This window comes from Eublepharis macularius, chromosome 16 (assembly GCF_028583425.1).
Source record: "Eublepharis macularius isolate TG4126 chromosome 16, MPM_Emac_v1.0, whole genome shotgun sequence".
Lineage (NCBI taxonomy): Eukaryota > Metazoa > Chordata > Lepidosauria > Squamata > Eublepharidae > Eublepharis > Eublepharis macularius.
This window is the reverse complement of record NC_072805.1, coordinates 16,345,781-16,372,742: the sequence shown is the minus strand read 5'-3', so window position 1 is coordinate 16,372,742 and position 26,962 is coordinate 16,345,781. Positions and strand designations below refer to the sequence as shown.

Below are 26,962 nucleotides of genomic sequence, written 5' to 3'. Positions count from 1 at the left end.
TTGCCATCACCGGAAGTGTGTTATTAGTATAACTGATTTGCATATGCCACACCCCCTGACATCACCTATTCTGGCTGTTTTGGACCCAATCCTGGCCATTCAGGGCCAAAATTGGGCCCAAAATGGTCAGGATTGGGCCGCTGATGAGCGAGAGAGTGATCCACCACCTGTCAGAGGCCCTATCCAGGCTGAAACGGGCCCCAAATGGCTGAGAGTCAGGTGGGCGGGGCCACCTGTCATGTGACCTCTTTGGGGAACTGCCGGAACTGCGTTCCTGTGCGTTCCCCCTTGAAATGAGCCCTGGTACCAGTAAATAAATCGTCTATCATTCTAAACAGATTAAAGTCAATTGAAATCAGTGGGATTAGAAGGGTATAACTCTGTTTAGGATTGCGCTGTCACTTACTGCAAAGATGGGTGAATGGCTGTGTTATCTTGACTTGTACATTTTGGTTCACTGGAGTTTTTTGAAGTCATCCCTTAGAAATCTTTATTCCCTCTGCATCGTTTACGGCTTCTAAGCGCTGGTGGAGAAATCTCTGGTAAAAATGTGCTCAAATAAAATCCCTCATTAGCCACAAAACTTAATATTGGGGGACCATGGTTCAGCCACTCAATCTTGACCTCATCTACTTCACAGGCTTGTTACATAGATAAAAATGGAGGCAGTGTATGTCACCCTGCCTGTTTTGGAGGAACAGTGGGATAGATGTGAAATAAATAAATAAAACTATAAATAAATAATACCTGGCATGCTAGGGTTGAAGATGTTAGCAGAGGGAGGAGTTGGAGGGGAAATGCTGAGGGGAGGCACAGAGTGTGAGCAACTCTGTCATGGGCAAGAGGAAGCCATCTTTATTTTGACCACTTCTGAAAGGTTGATTCTTAGGGTTGCCAGCCTCCAGGTGGTAGCTGGAGATCTCCAAGAATTACAATTGATCTCCAGCTGACAGAGATCAGTTCCCCTGGAGAAAATGGCAACTTTTAAGGGTGGACTCTATGGCATTATACCCTGCGGAGGTCCCTCCCCTCCCCTCCCCAACCCCACCCTCTCCAAGCTCCACCCCCAAAATCTCCAGGAATTTCCCTACCTGGACTTAGCAACCCTACTGATTCCCACAACCATCTTTGAGGCATATTTTCAAAGAGCGGCTTCCCTGTGGTACACCCAGTACTGCAGCATTTGCAGTGAAAACAGAGCATCCTCGTAACAGTTCAACTTGCTTTGTTTGATCATCTCCTCACTCCTGCTGACCCACCACACTGAGGGGGGGCTTCTTTGGAACCTTTGAAAAAAATGGTCGTTGTTCTGTTGCTATAATGTCATAACGCTATATTGGCATGGCAAGTACCATATCTCCTCACAGTTTTTGTTTTTGTTTAACTTTCAGGGAACATTAAAAAATGACATTCCCAGCCCAGTCCATTCTACCCTCCTCAGGCCTCAAATGCCACCCAGGCCCCAATTTTCAGCTAGACAGTGAGGTGCAGTGGTTAGAATGCCAGACTATAGGACTCAAGACTAGAGATGGGCACGAACCTGAATACGACCCAAAAAACTCCACGAACCAGCCCGGTTCGTGGTTCGCAATTTGTGAACCAGTGGTTTGTGGAAGCTCCTTTCCACGAACTTCCATGAACTGGTTACTGGTTCGTTTGGGTCATATTGGTTTCGGAAAGGGACAGTTTAAATGGGCATTTCCCAGAGGAAACGGCCATTTAAACTTTTCTGGCCAATTGCAAGCAGGTCCCTTTAAACTATCAGCTGGCAGGTGGCAGGGGGGATCCCCCCATACCGCCTGCGGCCTTGCTGCCCCTTGCGGGAGGAGAGGGAGGACACCGCACACCGCAGAGGAAGGTAAACGTGGGGCTGGGGTTGGGGTGGGGTGGGGGCTGGGGTTGGGGCAGTTTAAAGGGCCTTCTGCTTGCAAGGCAGGAAAGGGCCCTTTAAACTGTTAAATGCCCTCTCCCCTGCCGCTGCTAAGCAGCAGGAAAGGGGCATTTAAACCCCACGAACTGGTTTGTAACTGGCCTCAGCTCCGTGCTAGTTCGTGGTTCCTGGTTCGTGAAAAAACACGAACCTCATGGTTCAGGGTTTTTTTTTGGTTTGTGCCCATGTCTACTCAAGACAGAGACCTGAATTCAAATCCTGATTCAGCCCTGAAAGTTCACAGGTGTTGATTCCGCACACGTTGGATAATGCACTTCCAATCCTCTTTAGAGATCATTTGGAACTGATTTTTTTGTATGTGAAACAAAAAATCCACTTCAAAACGATAGCTAAAGTGCATTGAAAGTGCATTATCCAATGTGTGCGGAATCAACCAGGGTGACCTTGGGCCGCTTTCCTTCTAAACATCTCACCGTGTTGTTGTGAGGATAAAATGGAAAGATGGGAACAGAGCTATCTGGTCTTGGAGTAGAAAATCCACAGGTAGGTAGATCAGGATAGTTCCTTGGTTTACTCTACAGCCACCACGTCTAATTTATTTTTTATTACTCTGTTTTCACATGTAATTTATTTTTATTATTCTAAATTTTGAAACACTTTGGCCTCCTGGCTGTAACTGTCACAGGGAGTCATTTATGGAGTGATGTTGAGGGCCGGGCCTCATCAGAAAACCTTTGCTTAGTGCTTAGGGACCGTTGAGTGAGAAGGTCTGCAACGGGATTCAGAGAAAGCAAAATCTGTTTATCAGTAACTCCTCAGCAAACATTGTAAATGCAGATTGTAGCTACAGCGGCAGGATGTATGCAGTCCAGTTTGGATTGAAAGACTCCTCCCGCCTCTGAGAAAGTCCATTTACCAAACACTTAAATTTATTACTCTTTTGCTACTGAATATTGTAGAGAGCTAATGAAAAATATGGCAGGGTTCACTGACATTGTAAAAACGTCACAGTCAAGGTCCCATGAAGGCACCTTTCTAGGGATGGGCCACGTTTACAACACTCGTGCAAAGCACAATCTGGCGTGGTTGCTGCACTGGCTCTTGGAAGGGACGAAGGAAAGGTCCCTTTCCTGGATCCCGTACTGGAAACCCATCCAAAGGTGGACTCTGTGGGTGGTTTATGGGAGGGAAGAGAAAGAAAGGAGACTAGAGGGGTCCCAACGACCAGCTGTGTGGCATCCAGGATTCTACCCAGCTGATCAAGATGGGGAGTTGTGTAGGGCTTCCAGCTCCAGGTTGGGACACAAATGAAGATTTGGGGATAGAGCCTGGTGGGAAGGATGGAGTTTGGGGAGAGGAGGGACTAAAAATGCCAGAGTCCAACATCCAAAGGAACTGGATCCATTCCTTGGGATGTTTTTCCTAAGGAACTGATTTCTGTTGTTTGAAAATCATCAATTCCGGGGGTTGTCAAATCAGATGGTGCCACTGTATGTGGGTTGCCAGCCTCCAGGTAGTGGCTGGAGATCTCCCAGAATTACAGCTGGTCTCCAGGCCACAGAGATCGGTTCACCTGGAGAAAATGGCTATTTTGGGGGGTGGATTCTATGGAATTTTGCCATGTCAAGGTGCTTTCCCTCCCCAAACCCCACTTTTTCCAGGTTTCACCCCCCCCCCCCCAGATCTCCAGGAATTTCCCAGTCTGGAGCTGGCAACCCTAAGCTTGTCACCGATGCCTTGTTGGAGCAATCCTGGTGATTTTATTTTAGAATTTTTTTTCTGCAGCTGGGCAGGCACTTAGGGCAAGGAGGCCCACGTTTGTTCCTTTTTTGTGGGGTGGGAAGGAGTGATCTTCTTTGTTTGGTCTGTACCCAGTGGGAAGTTCTCCTGCTCAAGTTTCACCAAAATGACTGGGAGAAGTTGCAGCTCTTACTTATGTCTGTGGTGCTTATGGCAGGAGAATGGCTCAGTGGATTGTGGCCAAATTTGGTGGCTTGGGCCAGTCGCTAACCCTCAGATAGCTGGCAGCCTCTTTTCACGTTGATTTCTGTCTCTTGAGGACCCGTGGTGTGGTGCCGCAAGGGATTCTGGGACTGGGACACATGCATGACTTTATTTTCTGCTTCATCGGGGTCTTCTATGAAGATCGGTTTGTATCCTGCCTAGCTAACTTTGAAGCTTTGGAAGACTACTTAGGCCAGAGTAGGGTTGCCAGCCTCCAGGTAGTGGCTGGAGATCTCCCGGAATCACAACTGGTCTCCAGGCCACAGAGATGAGTTCATCTGGAGAGAATGGCTACTTTGGGGTGTGTGTTTGTGGACTTTATGGAATAATGCCATGCCAAGGTCCTTTCCCTCCCCAAAGCCCACTTTCTCCAGGTTTCACCCCCCGCCCCAGATCTCCAGGAATTTCCCATCTTGGAGCTGGCAACCCTAGGCCAGAGACAGACTTCAAATTTAGCATAGTAGAATAGTAGGTTACAAGCCATTGCTGCTCAGGGTCAAGATGGGAAAGCCTCTCTCTGTCTGCCTATCAGATTTTTATCTTGCTGCCTTTCTCCAAAGAATTCAGAGCAATATTCAGAGCAAAGAATTCAGAGCAATACCACAAATTTTGTTTGTCTTATGGGTGCTACTGGACTCTTGCTCTTTTCTACTGCTACAGACAAACTAACATGGCTACCCATCTTGAACTGCTTTCCAGACTACAGAGATCAGTTGCTCTGAAGAAATGGCAGTTTCTGAGGGTAGACTGCATGGTATATCATAGATTGTATGTTAAATCTCCCCAAAACTGCCCTCCCAAATGTCCAGGAATTTCCCAGGCAGGAGCTAGCAACCCAACCTGTAGGGTTGAATTTTGTGGCTGACTGGGGAAATAATTGGTTATAGTTTCTCCATGGAGTTTGAACTGCAATCTGTGGATGCTCACAAATACTCTTACTATTAATATTTGTGCGTTCTTCAGATACCATTGTTGTGGTGTGTGCTATGGCATTCAGGGACAGGGACTGGAGGCTGAACCCTGCTCCAAAGAAGCCCTAAATATGGGATGTGCAATTGTGTATAGTTTGGATGGATCCAGCCAACTTTTTCACTCTGTCTCACCCAATTCCACTCTTTCTTACAGCTCCCCATATCTTACATGGAGTTTGTCTATACAGGTCCTGTGAGCTCCCCCTCCGCAGTAGCTTTTTTGCATGGTCCCTTTTTTACTGGCAGAAATGTCCATTGGCTCCAGCCCTGCGTCTGTACTTAGGACAAGCAGTTCGTGCAACTGCTGTTTAGAAACAAGATCAGAAGACCCGTGTTTATTAGTTTATTTATTTGCTGCTTTCCTACCATTTCACAATGGCTTAAAGATTAAGAACAATAAAATTTTAATCAACCATTATGCCATGTTACAAAATCAATATCATCCAGTAAAAGCTGCAGTTAAAAAGACAAGGCGTTGATTTTAAAGGTCTTTCCAAATAAAAAAATGTGTTTAAACTCTTTTGGAAAGATGAGGAAATTGAGGGCAAGGCATGGGCTCAGTGGCAGAGCACCTGCTTGGCATGTGGAAGGTCCCATGTTCAATCTGTGGCATCTCCAGATAAAAAGGCTTAGGGAATAGGTGACAGGAAAGGCCTCTTGACCCTAGGATCTTGGAAACTGGTATAAGACCAGGGCTTTTTTCCAGCTGGAACACAGTGGAATGGAGTCCCGGCACCTCTTGAAAATGGTCGCATGGCTGGTGGCCCTGCCCCCTGATCTCCAGACAGAGGGGAGTTTAGATTGCCCTCTGCGCCATGGCATGGAGGGCAATCTAAACTCCCCTCTGTCTGGAGGTCAGGGGGCAGAGCCACCGGCCATGTGACCATTTTCGCCAAGGGTGATTTATACTTTTAAAAACCACCCCCTTGTTCCAACTGACCCAAAGTGACGTCATTGTGCGATCCTGAGTTCCACCACTGAGTTCCACCTCCTCTTTTCCCAGAAAAAAAGCCCTGTATAAGACTAGACAAGAATGACCACAGTAAACCAGTGCACCTCTGACTCAGTCTAAGGCAGTTTTATGTGTCCAGTTATCTTGGACACGCCACAGCTTTGGGGGCATAACAAAAAAGAATCAGCCTTCTTGAGAAATGGCAACTAATACAGTGCCTCCTTAGGTGATCTCATAGCGTTGCCAAGTCCAGGCTGGAAAATTCCTGGAGATTTGGAAAGGATGGCAAGGGATGGTGAGGGAAGGGACCTCAGTAGGATATAATGCCAAGCGTTCCACCATCCAATGCAGTTGTTTCCTCCAGGAGAGCTGATCTCTGTAGCCTGGAGATCGGTTGGAGTTCTGGGAGAACTCCAGGCCCCTCCTGGAGGTTGGCAACATGGAAGATGGCTTCATATGGGAGCAAACTCTTCCTAAGGTACCCAGGCTCCAGAACGTTTAGGGTTTTAAATACTCAAGACAGCACCTTGAACTTGGCCTTTAAGCAGATAGCTGTTCCTGGACTGGGAGCAAATGGCCCAACCGCTCCGGTTAGATAAGGGGTTCTAATGGAGACTGCTTGCTTAGCCTAAATGTCCAACTGGCCTTTGCTATACTCTCTGTGTTAAGGATCGCTCCCACTTTTGCACTTTTAATTATCTTTCTTAGTTCCTGGATGTGCTTTCTGAGTTGTTTAAAAACTGGGCAAGGAGTCCATCAACTCTTTTTGCTTTTTAAAAAAAAAATCCAAAGTTTGACATTTGCCAAAAAAGAAAAAAAGCCTCTTAAGATCAGAGCGTTCCTTTCTCCCAACTTTCTCCCAAGCAGATTGAGAGAATCACAAAACACACCAAGACAAATTTGCCTCTTCCCTTCGCCAGTGCCAAAGCTTCCTCCAACTCTCCTCTCCTTTCTCTAGATCAGCTGTTCAGCCTTACTGAAAAAGTTCCCAATGAGTCATTGCCCTAGACGGTCATAGGCAGCCAGGAGTAAGCTGTGCCCAGCAACCCCTGTGGGGCAAGCAACAACCCACGGGCCGCAGCCATCAGAACAACGGCCGCTGGATTGCCCCTACGGGGTCCGCTTAGCACGGCTTCCTCCAGGGCTGTTTTAGCATCCCAATTCCCCCTTGTTGATTTCCATATACTTTGGAGCTTGCATGTATTTATAATTGGCTTATGCATTGCATTTGAACTGAACTTCAGAAAAAAAAACCTGAAGCTTTTTTGGCCAGATAACCTGGGGGGTGGGGGGGAATTCAAAATCAAAGGATCGGGCTGATTTAATCCAGCCCAGATGCAAATCCTGAACCAAGGCGAGATGGCAGGATCTTGGCCCACAGCTGCTGTTGGAGGTTGCGCAGGCTATGTGTGCGCGGCAGGGATATGCGTGCAGCTTGCATAGCCCGTTGTCTTCCTTCTCTGACTCTCTGTGCGTCATTGTTAATGGTTAATGTTGCCATAAACCTGCCGAGGTCTGTAATCTCTGGGAAGGGAAGCTATCAGCCAGGGCATCAGAAAGGAAGAGAACAGCCTGTACCCTTGGCTGGGGGTGGGTGGGGTGTTTGTTTTCATTCCTTTCTCTTGCTCACTCGCTCGCTCGCTCTCTCCTGCCTTGAGACATGCTACCAACCTGTCTTAGGAAGATTCACTCGGCCGCAGGGAGGCCCCTGCTCTGCTGGGGCGGAGGGAGACAAGGCAGGACAGGAGAGTGATTCCCACTGCCAAAACGGTTCACATGCTTGGCAACACTGGGGAGAGGAATCTCCTCTACCTTGCCCTGCCTTTGGCATTGAGTGCAAGTTTGAGTGGGCCAATTGAACGAGCGACTGAGCAGTCACTTAGGACTTAGAGAGGCTGCGGCAGCGTGCAATTCCCATCGTGCAAACCAAACCCTCCGATGGGTGAAAGTGAGGAGGCCACCTTTGTGTACCTGCAAGTACCTGTGTGCTCTCCCCAAGGTTCCCTGCTTGAACCCTCCCTCCCCAGTTATCGATGGCTGAAGCTTCTGTCTCTGCCTTTTGTAGTGGCTTCCAAGAGTTTGTTAGTAAACTGACCTAACAGTTGCCAATACCTACATACACTTAAGAAGGTTTAATAGAACACGATGACAGATCTGCAGCTCAAACACATTCTGCGACATTTATAATCGAGAGAAGCCCTTGTGATGGACGGAGTGTGGGAAAAGGGGAAGTAGCCAGTAAGTTTAAAGACAGGCCAGCCGCTGGAATCCAGTGCTATATTGGGGCTGGATCCACACATACCGGCATAGCGCTAAACTGTTGGAATGCCAGCATCTTCCTGGTGCGATTTCTGACCACGATGCCGCTCTCGTGGCGCGATGTCAGATTTTGCGCCAGGAAGACGCTGGCATTCTGACAGTTTAGCTCTATGCAGGTACGTGTGGAGTCAGCCATTTGTGTGTCCAGGGTCAGCGCATCCATTAGGCACACCAAGGCGAATACCTAGAACACCAGAGTTGGAGGGGCATTGAATTCAGCCCTGTTGCCCACCTGTAGTATTGGAGTCTGTACAGCAAGGGGCAGCCGGTGCCCTTGGCTCCAGTAGGCAGCCCATGGGGGTGGGGGGCAGCCCTTTTCCAGTCCCATTTTTGCCTCCCCAAGTGCCCCTGTGGGAAGTGCGGACATGGCAAGCCATAGCCAGTGAGGGCAACGTGAATGGTGGCAGCCAGTGGCTTCAGTGGCGTCTCTCTCTCCTCTCCCTCCGTTCACAGTCATGAATGATTCTTTTTCAGTGCCTCTACTGCTGATTAGGAATCAGCCTGTTTTATTTTCACCTTTTGGGGTTCCTTCCCTTCCAATAATAATAATTTAAAAACTGCAAAGGTTATGTGCTTCTTTACATAAGCATCTACATCTTCCCACCTGCACATGCAAGAATTCAAATGAAACAGGAGTCCCGTGGCACTTGAAAGACTAATGCAGTGGATTCCAGCAGAGACTTTTCAAGTGTCAGAGCTCACTTCATCAGATGTGTTGGAGTGCTCCTCTGTTAGGAAGACTCATCCATACTCAAAAGGGTTCCTGGCTGGTTGGTAAGGATAGCACAGTCCAAAATCTAGCTTCCAGATCAGAACCGTGCACACGGAGAAGCAATCAATAATTCTGCTGCCTGCATAACCTATCTGGGTCAGCTACCTTTTGTATTGTGGTTAGTCCCACCTCCTGTACTCATGCATCAGGGGCTGTTGGCTCACAGCAGTTTCCAGAACATCATGCCAGGCCTCCATGCTTCCTTACGATACTGGGTTTGTGTGCATCCACAGTGTCTGAAGAGCATGTCCCTAGCAGCAACTGTGAACCGCAGAGGAAGGTGTGGGGCCAAAGGGGGAAGCACCCCAGGCTAATCTGCTGTTTGGCAACTTGAGTTGGTTCTTTGCTAAGCCCCCAGCCCTTCCCACCTAGGAGCCTCTCGAGTGTTATGATCCAGAACGGACAAATGTGGGAGACACCGGGTTCACCAACTGACACCTGACTCAAAGTGGCAAAGTTAATGGACCAGTAACTCTGGGAGAGCCGACAGAGGCTATTTTTAAAGCAACTTTCTTTCGTGTGATGGGTTTCCAGATAAGCATGCATTTTGTTCCCCTTTCTCGAGGCATGTAATCAGTGGTGACATGACCTAGTAAACTGCAGAGACAAGGTCGTGTCCCCAGGTTGCAAGCAGAAGAGAGAAGAATAGGGGAAGTAAGGAGCAGGGGCAAGGAGAACCAGGCCTTGGCCGATTCCCACAACAGCAGTTTCTGGCCCTTCTCCCTGGGGGCAAATGCTCCGTCCTGCTCTTGCAACAGTTCCAAGCAGTTCTGAGCATGCCAACCTGAAGGCTTTCCACCTCTTTGGGAGGGAGACCGCTGTTCTTTCTGAGCAGCAGATGCTTTGCTCTCGAAAGTCGTTTCTACTCCCACTGTTCTGTTGGAACACTGGGCTCCACACCCATTCCTTTAAACAAAACGGGAGTTCATATGTAATCTTGCTTAGGAAATTGAAAATATATATGCAATAGGAACTGCCCTTGTATGACTCCTGAAGGAAGTATTTTGTAAAATCGTTACGAATGCTTGTGGACCTTGAAGGGAACTGCGGCGGCTAATCCACATTCTCTTATGAACTACCCCTGATCTTCAACAAGCACATAAGCTTTTAAGCTACGCCCCCCCCCCCAAACTTACTAGTCATCACTCTCTAATCAGCACCAGTTAGTGAGAATCACATTTTTTCCCCCTTCTAGGAGAATGTTAAGCATGAATGTGCTTAGTCTGGCCACAAAGAGCCAATGAGAAAGCCATCGTGGTGCTTGGCCTGCTGCCCTTACTAAGCCTCAAAGCAAACTTACATCTGGCTTTTCTTTTCATCTTGTTACACCAAACAAAAAATACAATTTTTTTCCTGCCCAAATCTGGATAGCCCAAGTGAGCTTGATCTCAGAAGCTAAGCAGGCTCAGCCTTGGTTAGTAATTGGATGGGAGACCTCCAATGAAGACCAGAGTTGCAGAGGCAGGCAATGGCAAATCCACTTCTGTTAGTCTCTTGCCATGAAAACTCCACCAGGGGTTGCCATAAGTCATCTATGACTTGACACTTTTCACCACTATTTTCCTAGTAACTCTTGTTCTATGACAAAGCCCTTGATGCCCATTTTGTGCTTTTGTTCAGATTGGAGGCAAGGTAAATGTCTTTACCCTGAGACAGGCCTTCCCTGCTTTTCAGGCTTTATAGCCTGCTTTCTTCTTGTGTATTTCATTCTAAGCATGTCTTGCCTGAATTCTTACACAGTTATATGCTATAGGAAAAGAATACAAGCTAGGGTTGCCAGCCTCCAGGTAGTGGCTGGAGATCTCCTGGAATTACAACTGGTCTCCAGGCCACAGAGATCAGTTCACCGGGAGAAAATGGCTACATTGGGGTGGGGGGACTCTATGGAATTATGCCATGCCAAGGTCCTTTCCCTCCCCAAAGACCACTTTCTCCAGGTTTCACCCCTCAGATCTCCAGGAATTTTACAACTTGGAGCTGGCAACCCTAATACAAGCCTATTGGATTGCTTAAAATAGGCCTATTGGATTGCTAATGTCCTGTTTTATTGTTCAGTTAATGGAAGCTCTGAGTCTTGACTCTTGGCCTAATGCTATACTACTATGAATACCTACTGAATGGACACAATATGAACCCTTGAACCGCAAAAGGATATGAATAGCAGCTTCGTTATTAACTGCTGAATTATGAATTCTTAAACATTACAATTAATAATTTGATCTTTGATACTGATGCTGGTGATGAAGAGGCTTTTCTTAAAAATTGAAATGATTTTTCTTTTTTTTTTGCAATGATACATCCAGAGCAGATTATTAAGTAAAAATTACATGGTTTTGATTTTTAAAAATGAAGTGTCCCTGCCACTGACTGAATAAAAATGGGATGCATTTAGCAGAAGCCAGAAGGCAACACAGAAATGTTAAGGTTAAAGAATCTACAGCAAATGAACATATCTGAGCAAACTTAGTTGCAAGGATAATTGAAAAAATATAGAAATTATATCTGCAAGCACACCACAGAAGCAAATAACATTATAATAACATTTGATTTATATACTGCCCTTCAGGACAACTTAATGCCCACTCAGAGTGGTTTACAAAGTATGTTATCATCCCCCCAACGAAACACCCTGTGAGGTGGATGGGGCTGAGAGAGCTCCTAGAAGCTGTGACTAACCCAAGGTCACCCAGCTGGCTTCAAGTGGAGGAGTGGGGAATCAAACCCAGCTCTCCAGATTAGAGTCCCGCACTCGTAACCACTATACCAAACTGGCTCTATAAAGGTTTGCTAGCGTTCAGAATGTATGTAACAGAAGCCAAGGGAGATTCTGATTTGCATACACCGTTTGGGCCTCAAAGTTCTAAGAAGTTTCTTGGAGCCCCCCCTTGCTGAAATGTTTTAACGGCCTGCAGGGGTTAATTCACAGAACTGTTGGACAGAAACCTGATGTTATGATTGACGGTTCCTTGGTTCCCTTATTGTGTGGCCTATCATCAGAAACATTCAAGAAACATAGATGCAGAGGAGTTAGCCGTGTTAGTCTGTGGTAGCAAAATCAAAAGGAGTCCAGTAGCACCTTTAAGACTAACCAATTTTATTGTAGCATAAGCTTTCGAGAATCACAGCTCTCTTCGTCAGTTCTCATCTGACGGAGAGAACTTGAGTCTCGAAAGCTTATGCTACAATAAAATTGGTTAGTCTTAAAGCTGCTACTGGACTCCTTTTGATTCAAGAAACAGACAGCTGAGGTTTTTTTTTAACTTCTTGATTTTTGTAGAGAAATAGACAGGCAGTCTTCTTTAAACAAGCAATTCTCTTTAAAGGTGGAACTGCTTACACGCAACTCCTGAGCAAAGAAACTTAGTTGTACAATGACTTGGGGAGTTTTGCTGATCAGGATTTTCCAGGATCCTTTCGTTTTGTTTTGGACTACTGGAACTGTGTTTAATATTTATATAATACTGAAATTATATTTAATGCTTGAACAGTGTTTTCTGATTAACAGCTCTGTGGTGAGGCTTCAATTTTACACCCTTTTTGATACTGAATATGTGTTTAATAATACCTTGGCTATAAAAAATTAAAATAAACTGAAAATTATACAACTAGAGAACCAAATTTGTAGAGCACAAAGAATCAGTGTGAGATTCTTTCTAAACTTCCGGCGCTGAAATTGAAATTCTTCTTTTATGTAATTGGCGGCAAACCCGGAATGCGCTAGGAATTGTGATGACTTTGGAGTAATAAATTTTGTGCCTCTTTTGCAACCATATATAACAGTATCTGTGGTGTTTAAATCTGTCATTTATTCCGCCTATTTACTTTGCAGTGTAACTTTTGAGTACAATCCAATCCAGCCTAAATCAAGCATCCTTTTCAAACTAGCGGGGTATAGGTACTGGATCTTGCCCTCTTCTGTTCTTATACACAAACAACAACCCTGCGTAGTAGGATTATTATGACTGCTGTTCCCAAGCTACTGAGCAGGCAGGCAGAAAGTCTGTCATCCACCCCTATCACTGCTTCCGGCTGGTTTGTCCCTTTTTCCTAAGCAGCCTCCCCTCCCCTTCTTTTATAGGGTGTGATTCTGGCTTTGGAAAAGAGGCAGCCTCTTACCTCGACTCCCTGGGACTTAAAGTGTATGCCAGCGTACTGGATATCAACAGCCCTGGAGCCCAAGAGCTGCGACGGAACTGCTCATCACAACTGACTCTGTTAGAAATGGACCTGACTAAATCTGAGGCAATCCAGAAAACTGTGCACTTTATAAAGACACAGACCTCAAGGACAGGTAACCCTCCGCTCTCACCCTGGCAGGGCTTTTTTTCTGGGGAAAGAGGTGGTGGAACTCAGTTGCCAGCACCTGGGGCAACTCCCAGCAGGAGGTGGTGACCCTGTTGCTCCTGGGACCGTGCGATGACGTCACTTCCGGGAAGTGATGTCATCGCGCAGGGCGCGTGCCCTCCCAGTTCCCCCCTCCCAGCTGAAGCTGAGGAAGCAAAAGGGGCTTTCAACTTCAGCTGGGAGGGGGATTCCCCGCTCCCAGCTGAAGCACAGGGAAGCCGGAAACACTTTAAACCCTGGCTTCAGCTTTCCGGCGGGGACTATCAGCTGTGCAGGAAGTTTGTCGGTGTGCTCCGAATCTTTACAGCAAAGAGGGTTAATAAGCCCTCCAGGGGAACTGATCTCTGTCTGGAGATTGGTGGGCGGGGCGACTAGACATGTGATCAAGAGGTGCCGGAACTCCATTCCACCACATTATGGCTGAAAAAAAGCCCTGCACCCTGGCATACTTGGAAGCAAACTAGATCAGATGGGGGGAGGATAATTTTCAAATTATCTTGAATTTGGAGGCAGAATATGGATTCCTCCATCCCCCATGTCTCAGATTATAAACATCTGCAAAGCAAAGATCTCCAAAACAGACGGGATGGCGGTGATTTACATTCGGAGTGAATTTTGCCACCTGTGGGTTGGCTTTGTGGCCTCCGGGCATCGGCAGCTCAACTCCATGTTGGGTTTTCATTCTGCAGTGCCAATTCTGATCTGTGGGCACCCTGCACAACACACGTTTATGGGTGCACTTGGATTTAGGATTTCAGTAGTGGTGCTCTGAATGTTAGACCTCGGAGGAAATTGTATAAGTGTTTTTCCTGAAATGTAAAGAGCCCTTAAATTGTGCCCTTAAATATATTAGAACGCATCAATGCAGCTGGAGCTTTAGGCAGTGTTATTATGAACAGCCATTCCAGTTCATGTTGATGGAAACCTGTGCATGCACAGACACCACAATGGAAACAGAGGCGTGCACCAGATGGCTGGAGTCTGAATGTACGCTCCCGATGCCAGTTGGTTTGACTCTCTGTGCCTACCTTCTGATCCAGCAAGGTGATCCACTTACAAACAACCTGTTTCCGCATTGATATCTCTTAGCACACAGATCTCTTTCTGTGCACGATAAGCCAAAGGAAAATATTGACTTGGCTCCTGCGGCTCCAAATACAGGCTTGCTGCCTGAGATTAACTGGAAACCAGGGTGCACAATCCATGCTCTACCACTGAGGCCTGAGCTTCTCCCCACATTTGCTTTATCTGTTTATTACCCATTAGCTCCCGACAATGCAATAATATTGCAAGAATTAATCAATATAGGACCAAGTTGGAATTGTGCTAAAAAAGGAAGGAAAAAAGGGAAAAATGTCATTATTAAATTTGGTACAATACTAATGTTATAACATAAAGATGTATTTTTCTTGCAAAAACTTATGCAGAATTACTTCCAGTTGATATCAATGACTTACGGCTGAGATATACCTAAGAGGCCTAGTTTAAGAGGTGTTATAAATATACTTGACCACTGAAAAAGGCCGTATTTTTATTTATTTATTTATTTATAGTCCGCCTTTCTCACTTGAGACTCAAAGTGGATGGTGAAAATGCATTTGGTTAGGATCACATAAGGTTCTTGTTTGAGAATTCTGTATGATTTTAATCTGAATTGAGGCTATATTGGGGCTTGTAATTTTTTTATACTATTTTGTAATGAATACATTACATGTATTTTTGGAGATTGACATATTTATGGCTAATATTCAGTAATTTTAATATTGGGCCCTTCACTTTGGACTCGTGTAACCTCCTAGGTTCTTAATTCATTGCAGGGTGGGGGTGATTAAGTTTTTGGGTTAAATTTCCCCTTCCTGCTTTTTGTCTTTTGCAAATGATGTCACGTCGTCAGAAGAGGACGTTAGGAGTTTCGCTTTGAAACGGTAGCAAAGATCTTTTCCTGGATCCACCCACAGCAAGGTGGGCACTAGCTGGCCACAGCTACCAAAGATCCTGTGCTTTGCATGTTCCTGTTGAAACCACAGGCATTTCCAGATAAAAAGATCAGATGGGAGTTGATGGGAAACTCCTCTGCCTTGAGACCCTGGAGAGCTGTTGCCGTTCAGAGTGGATAAGACAGACTTTCATAGACCAGTGGCTTGATTCAGGACAAGGCAGCCCCATGTACCCAGCCTTCGAGGGCAGCAGAGGAACTTAACATTTCCGTGTTTGCCTCCTTCTCTCCTGGAACGCAGGGCTCTGGGGCCTGGTGAATAACGCCGGATTCAACGATACCATCGCTAACGCCGACCTAACTCCGCTACGCAACTTCCGTGCTTGCATGGAGGTGAACTTCTTCGGGGCTTTGGAACTGACCAAAGGACTGTTGCCTTTGTTACGTGCATCACAAGGAAGGATAGTGACCGTCAGCAGCCCAGCAGGTAAGCCTGGGTCTCCTCAGAGGCTCTTGAACTCAACACCGAAACTGTTCCATGATGAAAATGACAGATGTGAACAAACAGGGTATCTATTTCACTGACAGGGCGGCAGGAAGAATCCCCTCCTGAATCCTACCAACAGAGGGGGGGGGGGTTCCTCAGAGCATTGGAGGCAGTTTGAAATAAGATTTTTTTTAAAAAAAGAAGTCCAGTGGCAGACTAACGGTATTACTTCTAGCATGAATTCTCTTCATCAGATGCAATGAATGAAAGAAAATCACTTTCCTAGTTTTTATGCAGAGAATTACAGAAGAGGAGGGGGGGGGACATAAAAATGAGAAGCATGATTTTCTTTCTTTCAGTGCATCTGAGGGAGCGCTGACTCATGGAAAATCATGCTGGAATAAATGATGTTGGTTTAGGAGGTGTTGCTTTTGTTTTGTTTTGCTACAATAGACCAATACAGCTAGCTCTTAGGACTTGCTTGCATTTTCCACAACACATACGACTTCCTCCTCTGAAGAAGTGAGCTATGGCTCCGGAGCTCCTACCCTACCACAAATTTTGTTAGTCTTATAGGTTGCTGGACTCTTGGTCTTTTCTACGACTTCCTGTTAGGAGCTGGCTGGATGCCCTTTGGGATATGGCACCATGTATCCCCCAGCACTCTTGTCTGATAGCAGACCCCCCACCCCACCGTCCTCTTTCCCCACAGGTAACATGCCATTTCCCTGCTTGGCTGCCTACGGGACCTCCAAAGCTGCTCTTAGCCTTCTCATGGATACCTTCCGGTGTGAACTTGCACCCTGGGGCGTTAAAGTGAGCGTCATCTTTCCTGGATATTTCAAAACAGGTAAGAGAAGGACCACACAGGCTAGGGGAGGGAGGAGGGGGGAAAGTATTTCCCTCCCCTCCCCTCCCAGTCTGCATGGTTTTTTACCTTTAACAATAGCCTCTTTGCTCTCTGCTGGGGGCTCACTCAAGTTGAGTTTCTCCTTTGCCTATTGCCCAGAAATTCATAACCCAGCTGCAGTTGTATAGTTAAATGGACAGGCAGTTGTATTGTGGGGGTAATAACAACACTTTGTTCACCCCTTTAAGTGGGCACTAATCTGTCCAGAAGGGCAGTATATAATTACACTGTTGTTGTTGTTATTTGCCCATTGAGAGAATTGCACACCCCATCCTTTCATGAGCACGATATAAAGGACGCTGCCCAGTGCCCAAACTGTGGTCCTGTTCCTATTGTCTTGTAACAATCATTACAGCAGCCATCCTCATCTGGCAAGTGAGGAAAAGAAACTTATGATAGCCTGGTGAATTTGTAACAGAGGTGAAATTCGAACCTGCAGCCTTCCAGTGCAGTCTCTCTACTCCTACGTGACACCCCCTTTTAGGACTGACCATGAGAAAAAGATACGATTAAACTCTTGAGCCACATTCCGGGTGTGTCGAATACCATCATGTGGTGAGAGCACGGTTTGGACCTTCTCCACCGGGTGGTTTACAGATCCATTTCCCAGCCTCTAGTTTATCACCCAAACTTTTGTCCTGATAACATTAGGCGAATGACTCATATCTCCTTGTTCTGCGCAAGATCTGACAGGCAGGAACAAAAGAGAGCCAGTGACACCCTCCCTCTCAGCTCGAGGCTCAAACTTTCTCCCACTATAATAAAGATTAGAAACTCGCCTAAAAACAGGACTCTGGGCTGATTCTTGCAGCAGGTGCCAAATTCCATGCCAAGCACAGCAATGAAAAAAGCTTACAGGGATGCTTCTGGCAGAGTGCTTTGTGATCGTTTTTAAGAAAGTCAAAGGATTTCTCTCTTCTCAATTCTCCTCAGGGAGTACTTGCAATCCTGAGTACTGGAAGGAAAAGAAACATCAGCTGCTAGCGGCTTTGCCTCCTCATTTGCTGGAGGAGTACGGTGAAGAATACATCGAGGAGATCAACAAGCAGTTCGTCGCTTTCATGAAGATGGCTGTGGAGGATCTTCGCTCGGTGGTGAACAGCATAGCTGACGGCCTCCTCTCCCCTCAGCCTCTGGTGAAATACTACCCTGGCAGAGGCCTGGGCCTGATGTATTTCATCCATCACTACTTGCCCCACACTGCCCGTGACTTCTTCCTCAGAGCCTTTTTTATCAACCCAAAGCTACCCAAGGCCCTGCAGCTGAAGCAGAGGAACACACCCCATGCCAAGTGACACTCCTCCTGGTACCCATGACGCTTTTAGGAGACGCCAGGATGGCCATCCCGCTATCCCTCCCAGTACCAAATCAGCCCCAAGTGGAATGTGCTTCCACTGAAAAGATCTTTTGATTGTATGGGGGTCCTACCTGGCAAGCCCTGATGGTTCACCCCCGTCATGGTTTGGAGTTATTTGGGGAGGGGGGGGGGAATGCACCGTCTCTCTCTTTCCTACAGGGCAAACACCAAAGTTCTCAGAAGACACACAGAGGAACCTACAACCAATTTCAGAGGGTTGTACAGATGGCCTGGACAAATGAGGTGGGGAAGGGCTCTCTCTTCCCCAGAGGGCACTCTGGTTTTCCTTTCACACCTCAACTTTGCAATATACCTCCATAAACTCAGACTAAAGCCAAACCAATCTTTCCTTGCTGCTTGGTGACTCACAATCTCAATTGTTGGTGGCCACCCTCCAAAGGACTACAGAAAATGTCTTTATTTGCCAACAGACCGACCATCTCTCTGCTGCTGCTGGGTGGGGTGGGCAGACTTCGCAAGCCATCCTACTCTTCCCGAGTCTCAAAGCCGTGCAGAAACTGAGCCAAGGTGGCCAAACCCGAAGGCCACATCACCTCCAGAAACAGGCAGGGACTCTTGTGCGGATGGCTTGCAAATCCACACAAGAGGAGCAAGGCCACCATTGTCACAGAAAAATAAATAAAAATAAGTTATTTGTACAAGGGTTACGTCTTTCTTGGGTAGTCTTGGTGAAGGTGCTTGGCTAGAACACCTGCCTCATTCAACGCAGGAAAAAAAACCCGTGAGAAAGCTCAGCATTTGAGTAACCGAGCTCTGCTACCTGGCACAGTTTCCGATATCAAACCAGCACCAGGATCAAAATCACACTCAGCCAGAAAGGGTGATGGATGGCGGGCAGTCAGTCTGTTTCACTAGAAAGGGCTGGTGTGACGATAAAGTAGAACACTCTTCATATAGCACTGCAAGCTGCTTGGAGGAAAGGGAGAGATGCCAAGACAAAGTAAAATATTATCTACTCTCTTGCAGCCCAAATGGATCTTTCTTTGGAATCCACAGGTGTGTGTGTGTGGGGGGGGGGATGGATGAATATTGGGCCCTTCTCTGTGTTCAGCTGAGGAAACCGAAAGGGCTGACACCCCTGGCCAGCTCCTCGCACAAACAGGCTCCTCGCACAAACCTTAGAACATGCCCCAAGCATCTTCTGCCAGATGCAGTGCTAGCCATTCTGACAGTCAATGTGGAATAAGCACCCTGCAAGGCGGGACAGAGGAACCTTGGAAAAAAATCATTCCGTTCAAGTTGAGAAGGTAGCTGCTAAAAAGCCACATAGCTGGGGAAATGGGCTGTCAAATTGGGGGGGGGTGTTATTGGATCCTTCAGTCCAGGGAGATTCTGCACTTCCCTAGTTATTCCTTCTGTCCTATTCTCCACTTGGCAAACCAAGTTCTGCAGGGGTGTGTGTTGATATTTACACAAACACGCACTCTACCTGGCACCAAAGATCCGACAGGGAAGATACGCAAAAATACGCAAAATTCCTCCAGAGATACGCAAAATTCCTCCTCCTCAGTTACCACCTGCCTCTTTCCATTTGCTGATTCATAGGTTCCAAAATATGTCCCAGTGATGGGCTCTCCTATTCAAGACTTTTCCCCCCTGCTCCTCTCACAGCTAAACGATTAATTTATTCAGGGATTCTGTGTTGGGGGCGGGGGGGACTGAAGTCTCTCCGCCTTATAGCCAAGGAGGGAAGGAGACATCTACTTTATTTACATATGTATAATTATACTCTGCTGTTCTAGCCAGCGGGGACCCAAAGCAGCTTCCAACATCTGCCCACCACTCAATTTTATCCTCACAATCACCCTATGAGGTGAGTTAGGCTGTGTGCGCGTGCCTGGCCCAAGTTCATCCAGATAGCTTCCATGGCAGAGTGGGGATTTGAACCCGGGTCTCCCACATCCTAGTCTGACACTCTACTAGTCTGACTCTAACTACTACACAAGGCTGAGGCAAGCAAGGGACTAACATATTTTAAATACAATGCTTCTGAGGAATGCTTCTAACCTTTCCTCTAGTTTTTCCTCCCAACGGTCCTGTAAGGTAGGCTTGTTGGAAAGGGTGCAACACTTCATCCAAAGATGGTTTGGAAGGTGACCAGAGACTGGAGCCGACATGCAGGATCAGCCTAGAGCCAGGGCCTGACAAGTGTCTCAAGCAACCGACTGGGAGTTGGGTAAAGGGGGAGGGCTTTGGCTGCTCTTTCTAGCAGAGATGAGCTGGGGACAGCAAGAGATGCTGCTTTTGGCAAACACGCACACACAGCACGAGCCTCCCAAATATACAGGAATCCAGGCTAGGGTAAGCAGAGGTCAACCTTCCCTTTGCTCGCTGATGGAAGTGCCACCGATCTGGACTACTTATGATTCACTTTTAATTAACATTATTACCTTTTCTCCCCATTGGGAACCAACGTAGCTGACAACATTCCCCGCGTGTGACTGGCCAAAGGTCACCCAGCAAGCTTCTATGGTAGGGTGGGTGGCTCAAGACTTAACGACTTCTCTTCCCCGGGCAAGAACTCTCCCACCCCTTTTGCTCTACACCTCGCCAGAGAACCCAGATCAAGGCCAACACATTCTCCTTCCTCAATCCACTTCCTTGGAAATTTCAGTTTTTAAAGCATGTTTTGTAGTACTCATGGGTCAGAGAGAATGTCTCCAAACCACTTTATTGCCTCAGGCCTCAGAACCGCACATCTTTGAATGCCCAAAAGATGGAAGAAAAAAGTTACATAAACTCAAAGATATAAAGAGAGCAGGCTGGAAAGAACTAAGAGTCCATCCAGCTCCCCTACTGGTGATGCCAGCTGAAGGAGAGCATCTTTTACACATGCTAGGTATGCGCTTCTCCCTCCCCCACTTTTTGGAGACAGGCGCTCAGCCTCTGCTCCTTCATTCAGAGAGCACACCCCAAGCACATGGCACATTCATGCATTTCCAGGACAACATCCCACAGCTGAGAACTGCAAAGCAGGAGGCCAGCCTCACAGCACCCTTTCCATCAGGCCACGTGACGTCTTGCACTGTGGCTATTTTCCATCCCACGGCCCCCCCCCCACGCCTAAAGATGTGTCAGACCAAGGGCACCGTGGGAAAAGGAGAACTGTTTACCGCCTTGCTTTACAGTATCTTTTATGGGGCAGAGGTGAGAGAAAGTCATCTCTATTGCCTTAGATCCAGAGGAGTTAGCCGCGTTAGTCTGTAGTTGCAAAACAGTAAAGAGTCCAGTAGCACCTTTAAGACTAACCAACTTTATTGCAGCGTAAGCTCCAATATAGCTTATGCTGCAATAAAGCTGCATCTGACAAAGAGAACTGTGGTTCTTGAAAGCTTATGCTACAATAAAGCTGGTTAGTCTTACAGATGCTACTGGACTCTTCCTTATTGCTTTGATGTGTCCTGGAAACACCTTGGCTATTTTTATATACAGATGCCAATCTGGACTACTTTGCACACAGGCTACATGCTCTGCCCCCTCTCCCAGCACACACACACACTGGATTCCTGGAGCAGTTATTTCCAGACTGCCTGCTCAGTGGCTCTCTCCCACAGGGAGTCACCTGCCGAGCATCAGGGCACATTCCAAGGTCTCCACTCCACTCTGACAGGGGGCTGGCCGCCACAACTCCCACCGGTTTTGCTTGTTAGTGTTGTGCACACAGCCCAAAGTGCTTCCCTTCCAGGCATGGAACTCACAGCAGGCCACTTACTTCTGGGGAGGACGGAGTTCTACCTTTAAGGTTTAAGAGGCGGCCAATCCTTTTGGTAAATAATTTATTGTCACAGTTGTAAGATGAAAAGCAGCAAACACAACACTCAGAGCACATCTACCGCACCAGGGCCCACGTAGAAAGAGGTGCAGACCATATTCTTTGGGGCAGGCTGAAATAAGGAATGCCCGAGCAGCCCTGCCCTACTGAGGTGGGGGGGGACACACACACACGCAGGTGAGCACTGTTTACACAAGAGAACCAGAGTGACAGCAATCTCCCCTGTCCAAAAAAGAGGCAGCCTAGGGAAATGCTGCCCCAAGAGGTGTGTGACTGAGAAGGCAGGTGGCTGGGGGTAACGGGGGCCGTTAAGGGCCACGTTCAGTTGAAGCTTTACAGATATCCCTGGCCAGATGCTGGAAAAGGGGTGGGGGAGTAAGAGACCGGAACAATGCACAGCACTGGGCCCTGAAGTGGAGAAAAGCACGTGCGCACGTGTGCGGGAAGGGGCTTTTATTCAATTCAAAGACGGGGCTCTGCGTGGCACAGCGGCCTTCTCCAGGGGCACTGGCACCATTCTGCTGGGGAGAAGAGAGAGAGAATTGCTCGTGAACGCAGCGGCTTCGTCCCCATCTTGGGCTGCTCCAAGGCCAGGCCAGGCATCCTACTGAATGCTAGATTAGACTTTGATTTTAGAGCCTGCAATACTATTATGACAACTGCCACAGCTGAGTCATCAGGTCCAGCCCTAGAACAGAGGAGCTGGCAGGGAGAGCCGACATGGCAGGGTGAGGATATCTAAGCCTTCGGGGAAAAACAGCCAGGGGCTCACCGGGCCCTTTGGTAACAGTGACTTGCCTACGGCTCCTCCCCAGCCTAGCAAGACAAGAGGAAAAAGAACGAAGCCCCAGAGAAATTCCGTGGCAGGAGAAAAACCCCTTTCCTCAAGGGGCTCCTGGAGAAGGAGCCTTGCGGGCTGCTGTTTATATGACCGCAAGTTCTGCCAGCTCCTCTTTCCACTAGCAGGCAGAATGGTCTGAAGCCATGCAACCCCAAAATGACTGTCGCCACTGCAAGCTTGAGCTTGAGGCAGTCTGGTAATGAATGCGGAAGGCCGTGCTTGCATCACCAAGAAATGGAAAAAAATAACCCCCAAACCTGGTGCTTTAAACCAGTTTAACTCTCATGGTTCCCTACAAACAGCCTCCACTCACAGCACTTCTTTGAGGGTTTGCTATACTTAGCTGGCTCTCCCAGACTTCCCAGGATGGGGAGGGAGCCAGGATAGAAAACTAGTTTTGTAATGCAGTTATTCTTGACAAGCAGTTACACAAAGTGGCCACTATACCAACTCTCCAGGCAATGATCATCTATCACAGACAGAAGACACCCTCCCGCCCCGCAGCGCCACACCAGTCCCTTCTTTGGGGCAAAAAAGGTCAGCTTTAGATACTGAATGGTTTAGTCTGATCTACAGAAGCACATACAGTGACACGGTACGACACAGAGGAGGGATCGGGACCCTCCCGGGAGAGAGCAGCCTGGGTCCTACATATTGTGATAAAGAGTCCCTCAGACCCATCCTGGCACTCCCTCCCCAAAGCCACTTTTAGATCCAGAAGACGGAATGGGTTTGGATGGGGACTTGAGCAATCAGCAGGATAATCCACGGCAGGGGAAGGGCTTAGAAGATGGGGATGTAGTTGTCGATCTTCGCCCGGTGCCGCTGGGCGATGCACTCGGCGATCCACACGATGTTGCGGCATTCCTGCTCCTTCAGTTTCACAAATGCGTAGAAGACCCCAAAGTGGAACTGGTTCAAGAAAGCCAGCTTGTTCAGCTTCACCTGTGAGTGGCAAGGCAGTAACAGAAGCCATTAATGAAGCGTCGACCCTTTTACAATTAAAGAGCCCAAGAACATCGAGATTCAGAACCGAGAGACTGACGGAAGAGCTAGTAAGAGATACCGCTTGCATCTCTGAAACTACACAACTGAACGTGACTGGTAACTGACACACGGATGAATAATCCATATTGTTTCTACAGCCCCAACACAGGTTGTCGGGTGTCCTTTCTTTGGAAGTGGCACACGTGAGGTCACCGTATAAGTAATAAATGCACACAGGAGCGCCCTGCAATTATTTCGGTGCGCTGGCATAAATCTGTGCATGCTTCACATCTGGATTATTGGCAGCTGTTCACCTCTACTCCTTTTCCTTTCTGGAAAGCAGCTCTAAGAAGCTCTTGAATCCCATAAAAATCTTTGGTCTGTGATTCCCTTCACAGACTGGTAATTCTACCCCTTAACAAAGATTTTATTGTCTTTTTTAAGGAGCTGCATTTGGTTCCACACTGGACTGTACAGCCATCGGTTGCAGATCCCTGTATCACTGTATTGTGTGCCAGCCTCCCACTCTTCCTCACCACCATTCACCCCGCTCCTCCATGACTGGACCCAAAATGTTGTGATCAGGGCTTTTTTTCAGCTGGAACGCAGGGGAACGGAGTTCCGGAACCTCTTGAAAATGGTCACATGGCTGGTGGCCCCACCCCCTGATCTCCAGACAGAGGGGAGTTGAGATTGCGCAATCTCAACTCCCCTGTCTGGAGATCAGGGGGCGGGGCCACCAGCCACGTGATCATTTTCTCCGAGGGCAACCCACTGAGTTCCACCACCTCCTTTCCCAGAAAAAAAGCCCTGGTTGTGATGTTTGACACAGAAAACTCCAGTAACAGCCAGGAAAAGAAATCCCTTTTGCTAGGTTTCTTAAGTTTTTGCATTTTGAAAGAGAATCCTGTTACTTCCATAATCCCAGTCCAAAACTGTTCCAAATACAAGAGGTTTCGGTGGCCGCAGGCACAGCGTTACAGCTCTAACTTCATGGTAAGACAAGTTTTTAAACCGAACAGCAGTGGATACCCACATGAAATGAGTTTAGGGGAAATGAGACGCAATTTAATTTATTTATGTTATTTATAGGCCACCTTTCTCGCTGACACTCAAGGCGGATTGATTACACAGTGCAATTCTATATGGCCTCCTCCAGTTCTGGCTATAGCGCCCTCGAGCTGAGTTGGTTCCCGTTGCACGGAATGGGGCGGCCAGATTTCCTTCTGGCGAATGATTCCTTCCAGCAGCAGCTTGAATATAAAAAAGCAGCGCCACCAGAACCAATGAGGCTCCTGTGAATATCTGGACGGCTCATGCTTCTATGCTCCTGCCAAAACCACAGCCATTCATGCTTGTCCTCCTTGTAATTGGCTTTTAGTCCATCTATCAATCAAGCCAAGACTGGATAAATGCCTGCTGGGCAGTTACTGATCTCAGCCCACTGAGATTTGCTGCCCTCGAGCAGGCCTGGCTACTGTGGGCCAGCACCCTGGCGCTTGCTACGCCCTGCCCCAGCTTCGTCTGCTGTAGGCACAGCAGCACAAAGACACACTGGCTGGCACGTACTGCTGACCACTTCCCTGGACAGTGGCAGCAGGCCTGTGTCAAGGTGCTCTGCCCTCTTCCCCGGGCGATCAGATTGCAGCAGTGCACAAGCTGGGAACTGAACCAGGGCACAGCTCCACTGGAGAGACACGCACAGAAAATATAAATGCAGGCTCTAAATCGGGGCTCCCCAAACTTGCCAAATATGTGGGCAACTCAAGAACTTCAAAGATGGGCGCCACTACTAAATGGCTGCCATGACAGAAAGTCAGAAGGGGCCAAGCTGAGCATCTTCTTATCAAGAAGGCGGCTGGTTCCAAATGGGTGCCTCCTGGATCTTCTTCTGGAGCACCTCCTGCTCCAAGCCGGGATCGGCTCTTTTGCTTTCACGAACGAGGAAGCTAGCACCAGAAAAAGCAGTAGTGGGCATGGTGCCCACAGGCACCACAATGGGGATTTCTGCTCTAAATAAATGAACGCCAGTCCAGAAAGCTAGAAATCCAGTTTGGTGCAAGGCTGTTGGTGCGCATTTTCAAAGCAGCCACCCTGGCTGTCTGAGGCCAGACGAAACAACAGATCTCATTCTTGTAGTTCACAGGGCGTTTTGTCCTGGCAAGTAAAACTCTTATACAGCAAGCGCCTAAACAATATACTCGGATATCTAAACTATCTAGCCAAATCTCATTCACGTCAGTAACGGCCCTGGCTGAATGATAGGTACTTGGAGATGCTGTGCACTCAGCGCAAAACCAGCCGCTCGTCATCGACTGAGCCTGTATAAAAGGGCTGCTCACCTCGTGCTCAAAGAACCGATCTTCAAGGGTCTTGTCCCCGGGGTTGCTGCCTGCGCCTTCAAACAGAAGTTTGTATTCCTGTAGGAGAGAAGAAAGACTGCAGCACATGCAGGAGAAACCCCTTTGTCCACCACAGCCTAATACCCAAATATTTTTACGACGGGCTGCATTTATTTGTTTTAACAGCCCAGCCCAGCACAGAAAGGGAGCTAAAGAGACTGAGGACAGAGGATTCTTTTTTCCTTCTCAGCGAAATGGGCATCTCAGGGGGAAGAAAACTAGAGAGAAACAAAACAGCAGAGAAGGGAGGGCAGTGTTACTTCCAAGAGCCAGTTAGGCTTAGCCGGTTAGTGTCAGACTAGTATTTTGGAGACCCAGGCTTGAATCCCCACTCTGAGTCTTTCTACCCAAGATGCCTGGGCGCGTGTTTGTCAAATGCTGGAAGACGCCATGTTTGCCGGGAAGGGTAGTTTTAAAAGACAGAGCCGGCGGAGATTGCTCTGGAGGGGACAGATTCTCTCATAGCCCTCTGCTGCCTCTGGCATGCTGGACTGCCTCCTCTTCTGGAGCCTTTGCCCTGATGCCTTTGCTGCTTAAAACTTTGAATTAACTGAGCCTTGGCAGGGCAAAGGTCTTTTAAAACTACGCTTCTCAGCTAACACTGTGTTTTCCAACGTATGAAGAACACATTTCAGAAGTCTTGTGCAGAGAGACTCTCTGGAACAGAAGCTCACTGGGGGACCGGGGGACAGCCACAACCATCCCTAGACTACTTCATAGGGTTTTTGAGGATAAAATGCAAGTTGCTTTGGGGCTCCATTGGGGACAAATGAACAAATAATCACCATGTGACAAAAACACTTGAGTGGTGCAACGGGTCGATCACAACCACAAAAGAGAAAATAAAAAGCTCACCAGATGGCACAGGGGGGTGATGGTGGAAGAGGTGCCACTCATCACTAGAGATGCCAAGAGCCACCACCCAGTGAGGGTCGGCAACATGCAGCACGTGCCTCTGCACTGGGCTCAGCCGGCTGCCACTGGCAGGTGTCACCC

General features: G+C 47.7%; 3 protein-coding genes across 3 annotated transcripts in view; 2 read left to right on the top strand and 1 right to left on the bottom strand.

Annotated features, from left to right (window-relative positions):
• Positions 1-18,590, top strand: part of HSD11B2 (hydroxysteroid 11-beta dehydrogenase 2) — a 64,535-nt gene extending 45,945 nt beyond the window's left edge. Inside the window, exons 2-5 of the mRNA XM_055000392.1 lie at positions 12,988-13,200; positions 15,491-15,676; positions 16,389-16,526; positions 17,520-18,590. Of these exons, the coding sequence (XP_054856367.1) occupies positions 12,988-13,200; positions 15,491-15,676; positions 16,389-16,526; positions 17,520-17,881 (899 nt within the window). The 3' untranslated portion in view covers positions 17,882-18,590. The remainder of the gene's footprint in view (positions 1-12,987; positions 13,201-15,490; positions 15,677-16,388; positions 16,527-17,519) is intronic.
• Positions 1-26,962, top strand: part of FHOD1 (formin homology 2 domain containing 1) — a 274,420-nt gene that overhangs the window by 163,498 nt on the left and 83,960 nt on the right. The window lies entirely within an intron of this gene.
• Positions 20,617-26,962, bottom strand: part of ATP6V0D1 (ATPase H+ transporting V0 subunit d1) — a 47,044-nt gene continuing 40,698 nt past the window's right edge. Inside the window, exons 7-8 of the mRNA XM_055000393.1 lie at positions 25,907-25,984; positions 20,617-23,522 (exon numbers count right to left, since the gene is read on the bottom strand). Of these exons, the coding sequence (XP_054856368.1) occupies positions 23,361-23,522; positions 25,907-25,984 (240 nt within the window). The 3' untranslated portion in view covers positions 20,617-23,360. The remainder of the gene's footprint in view (positions 23,523-25,906; positions 25,985-26,962) is intronic.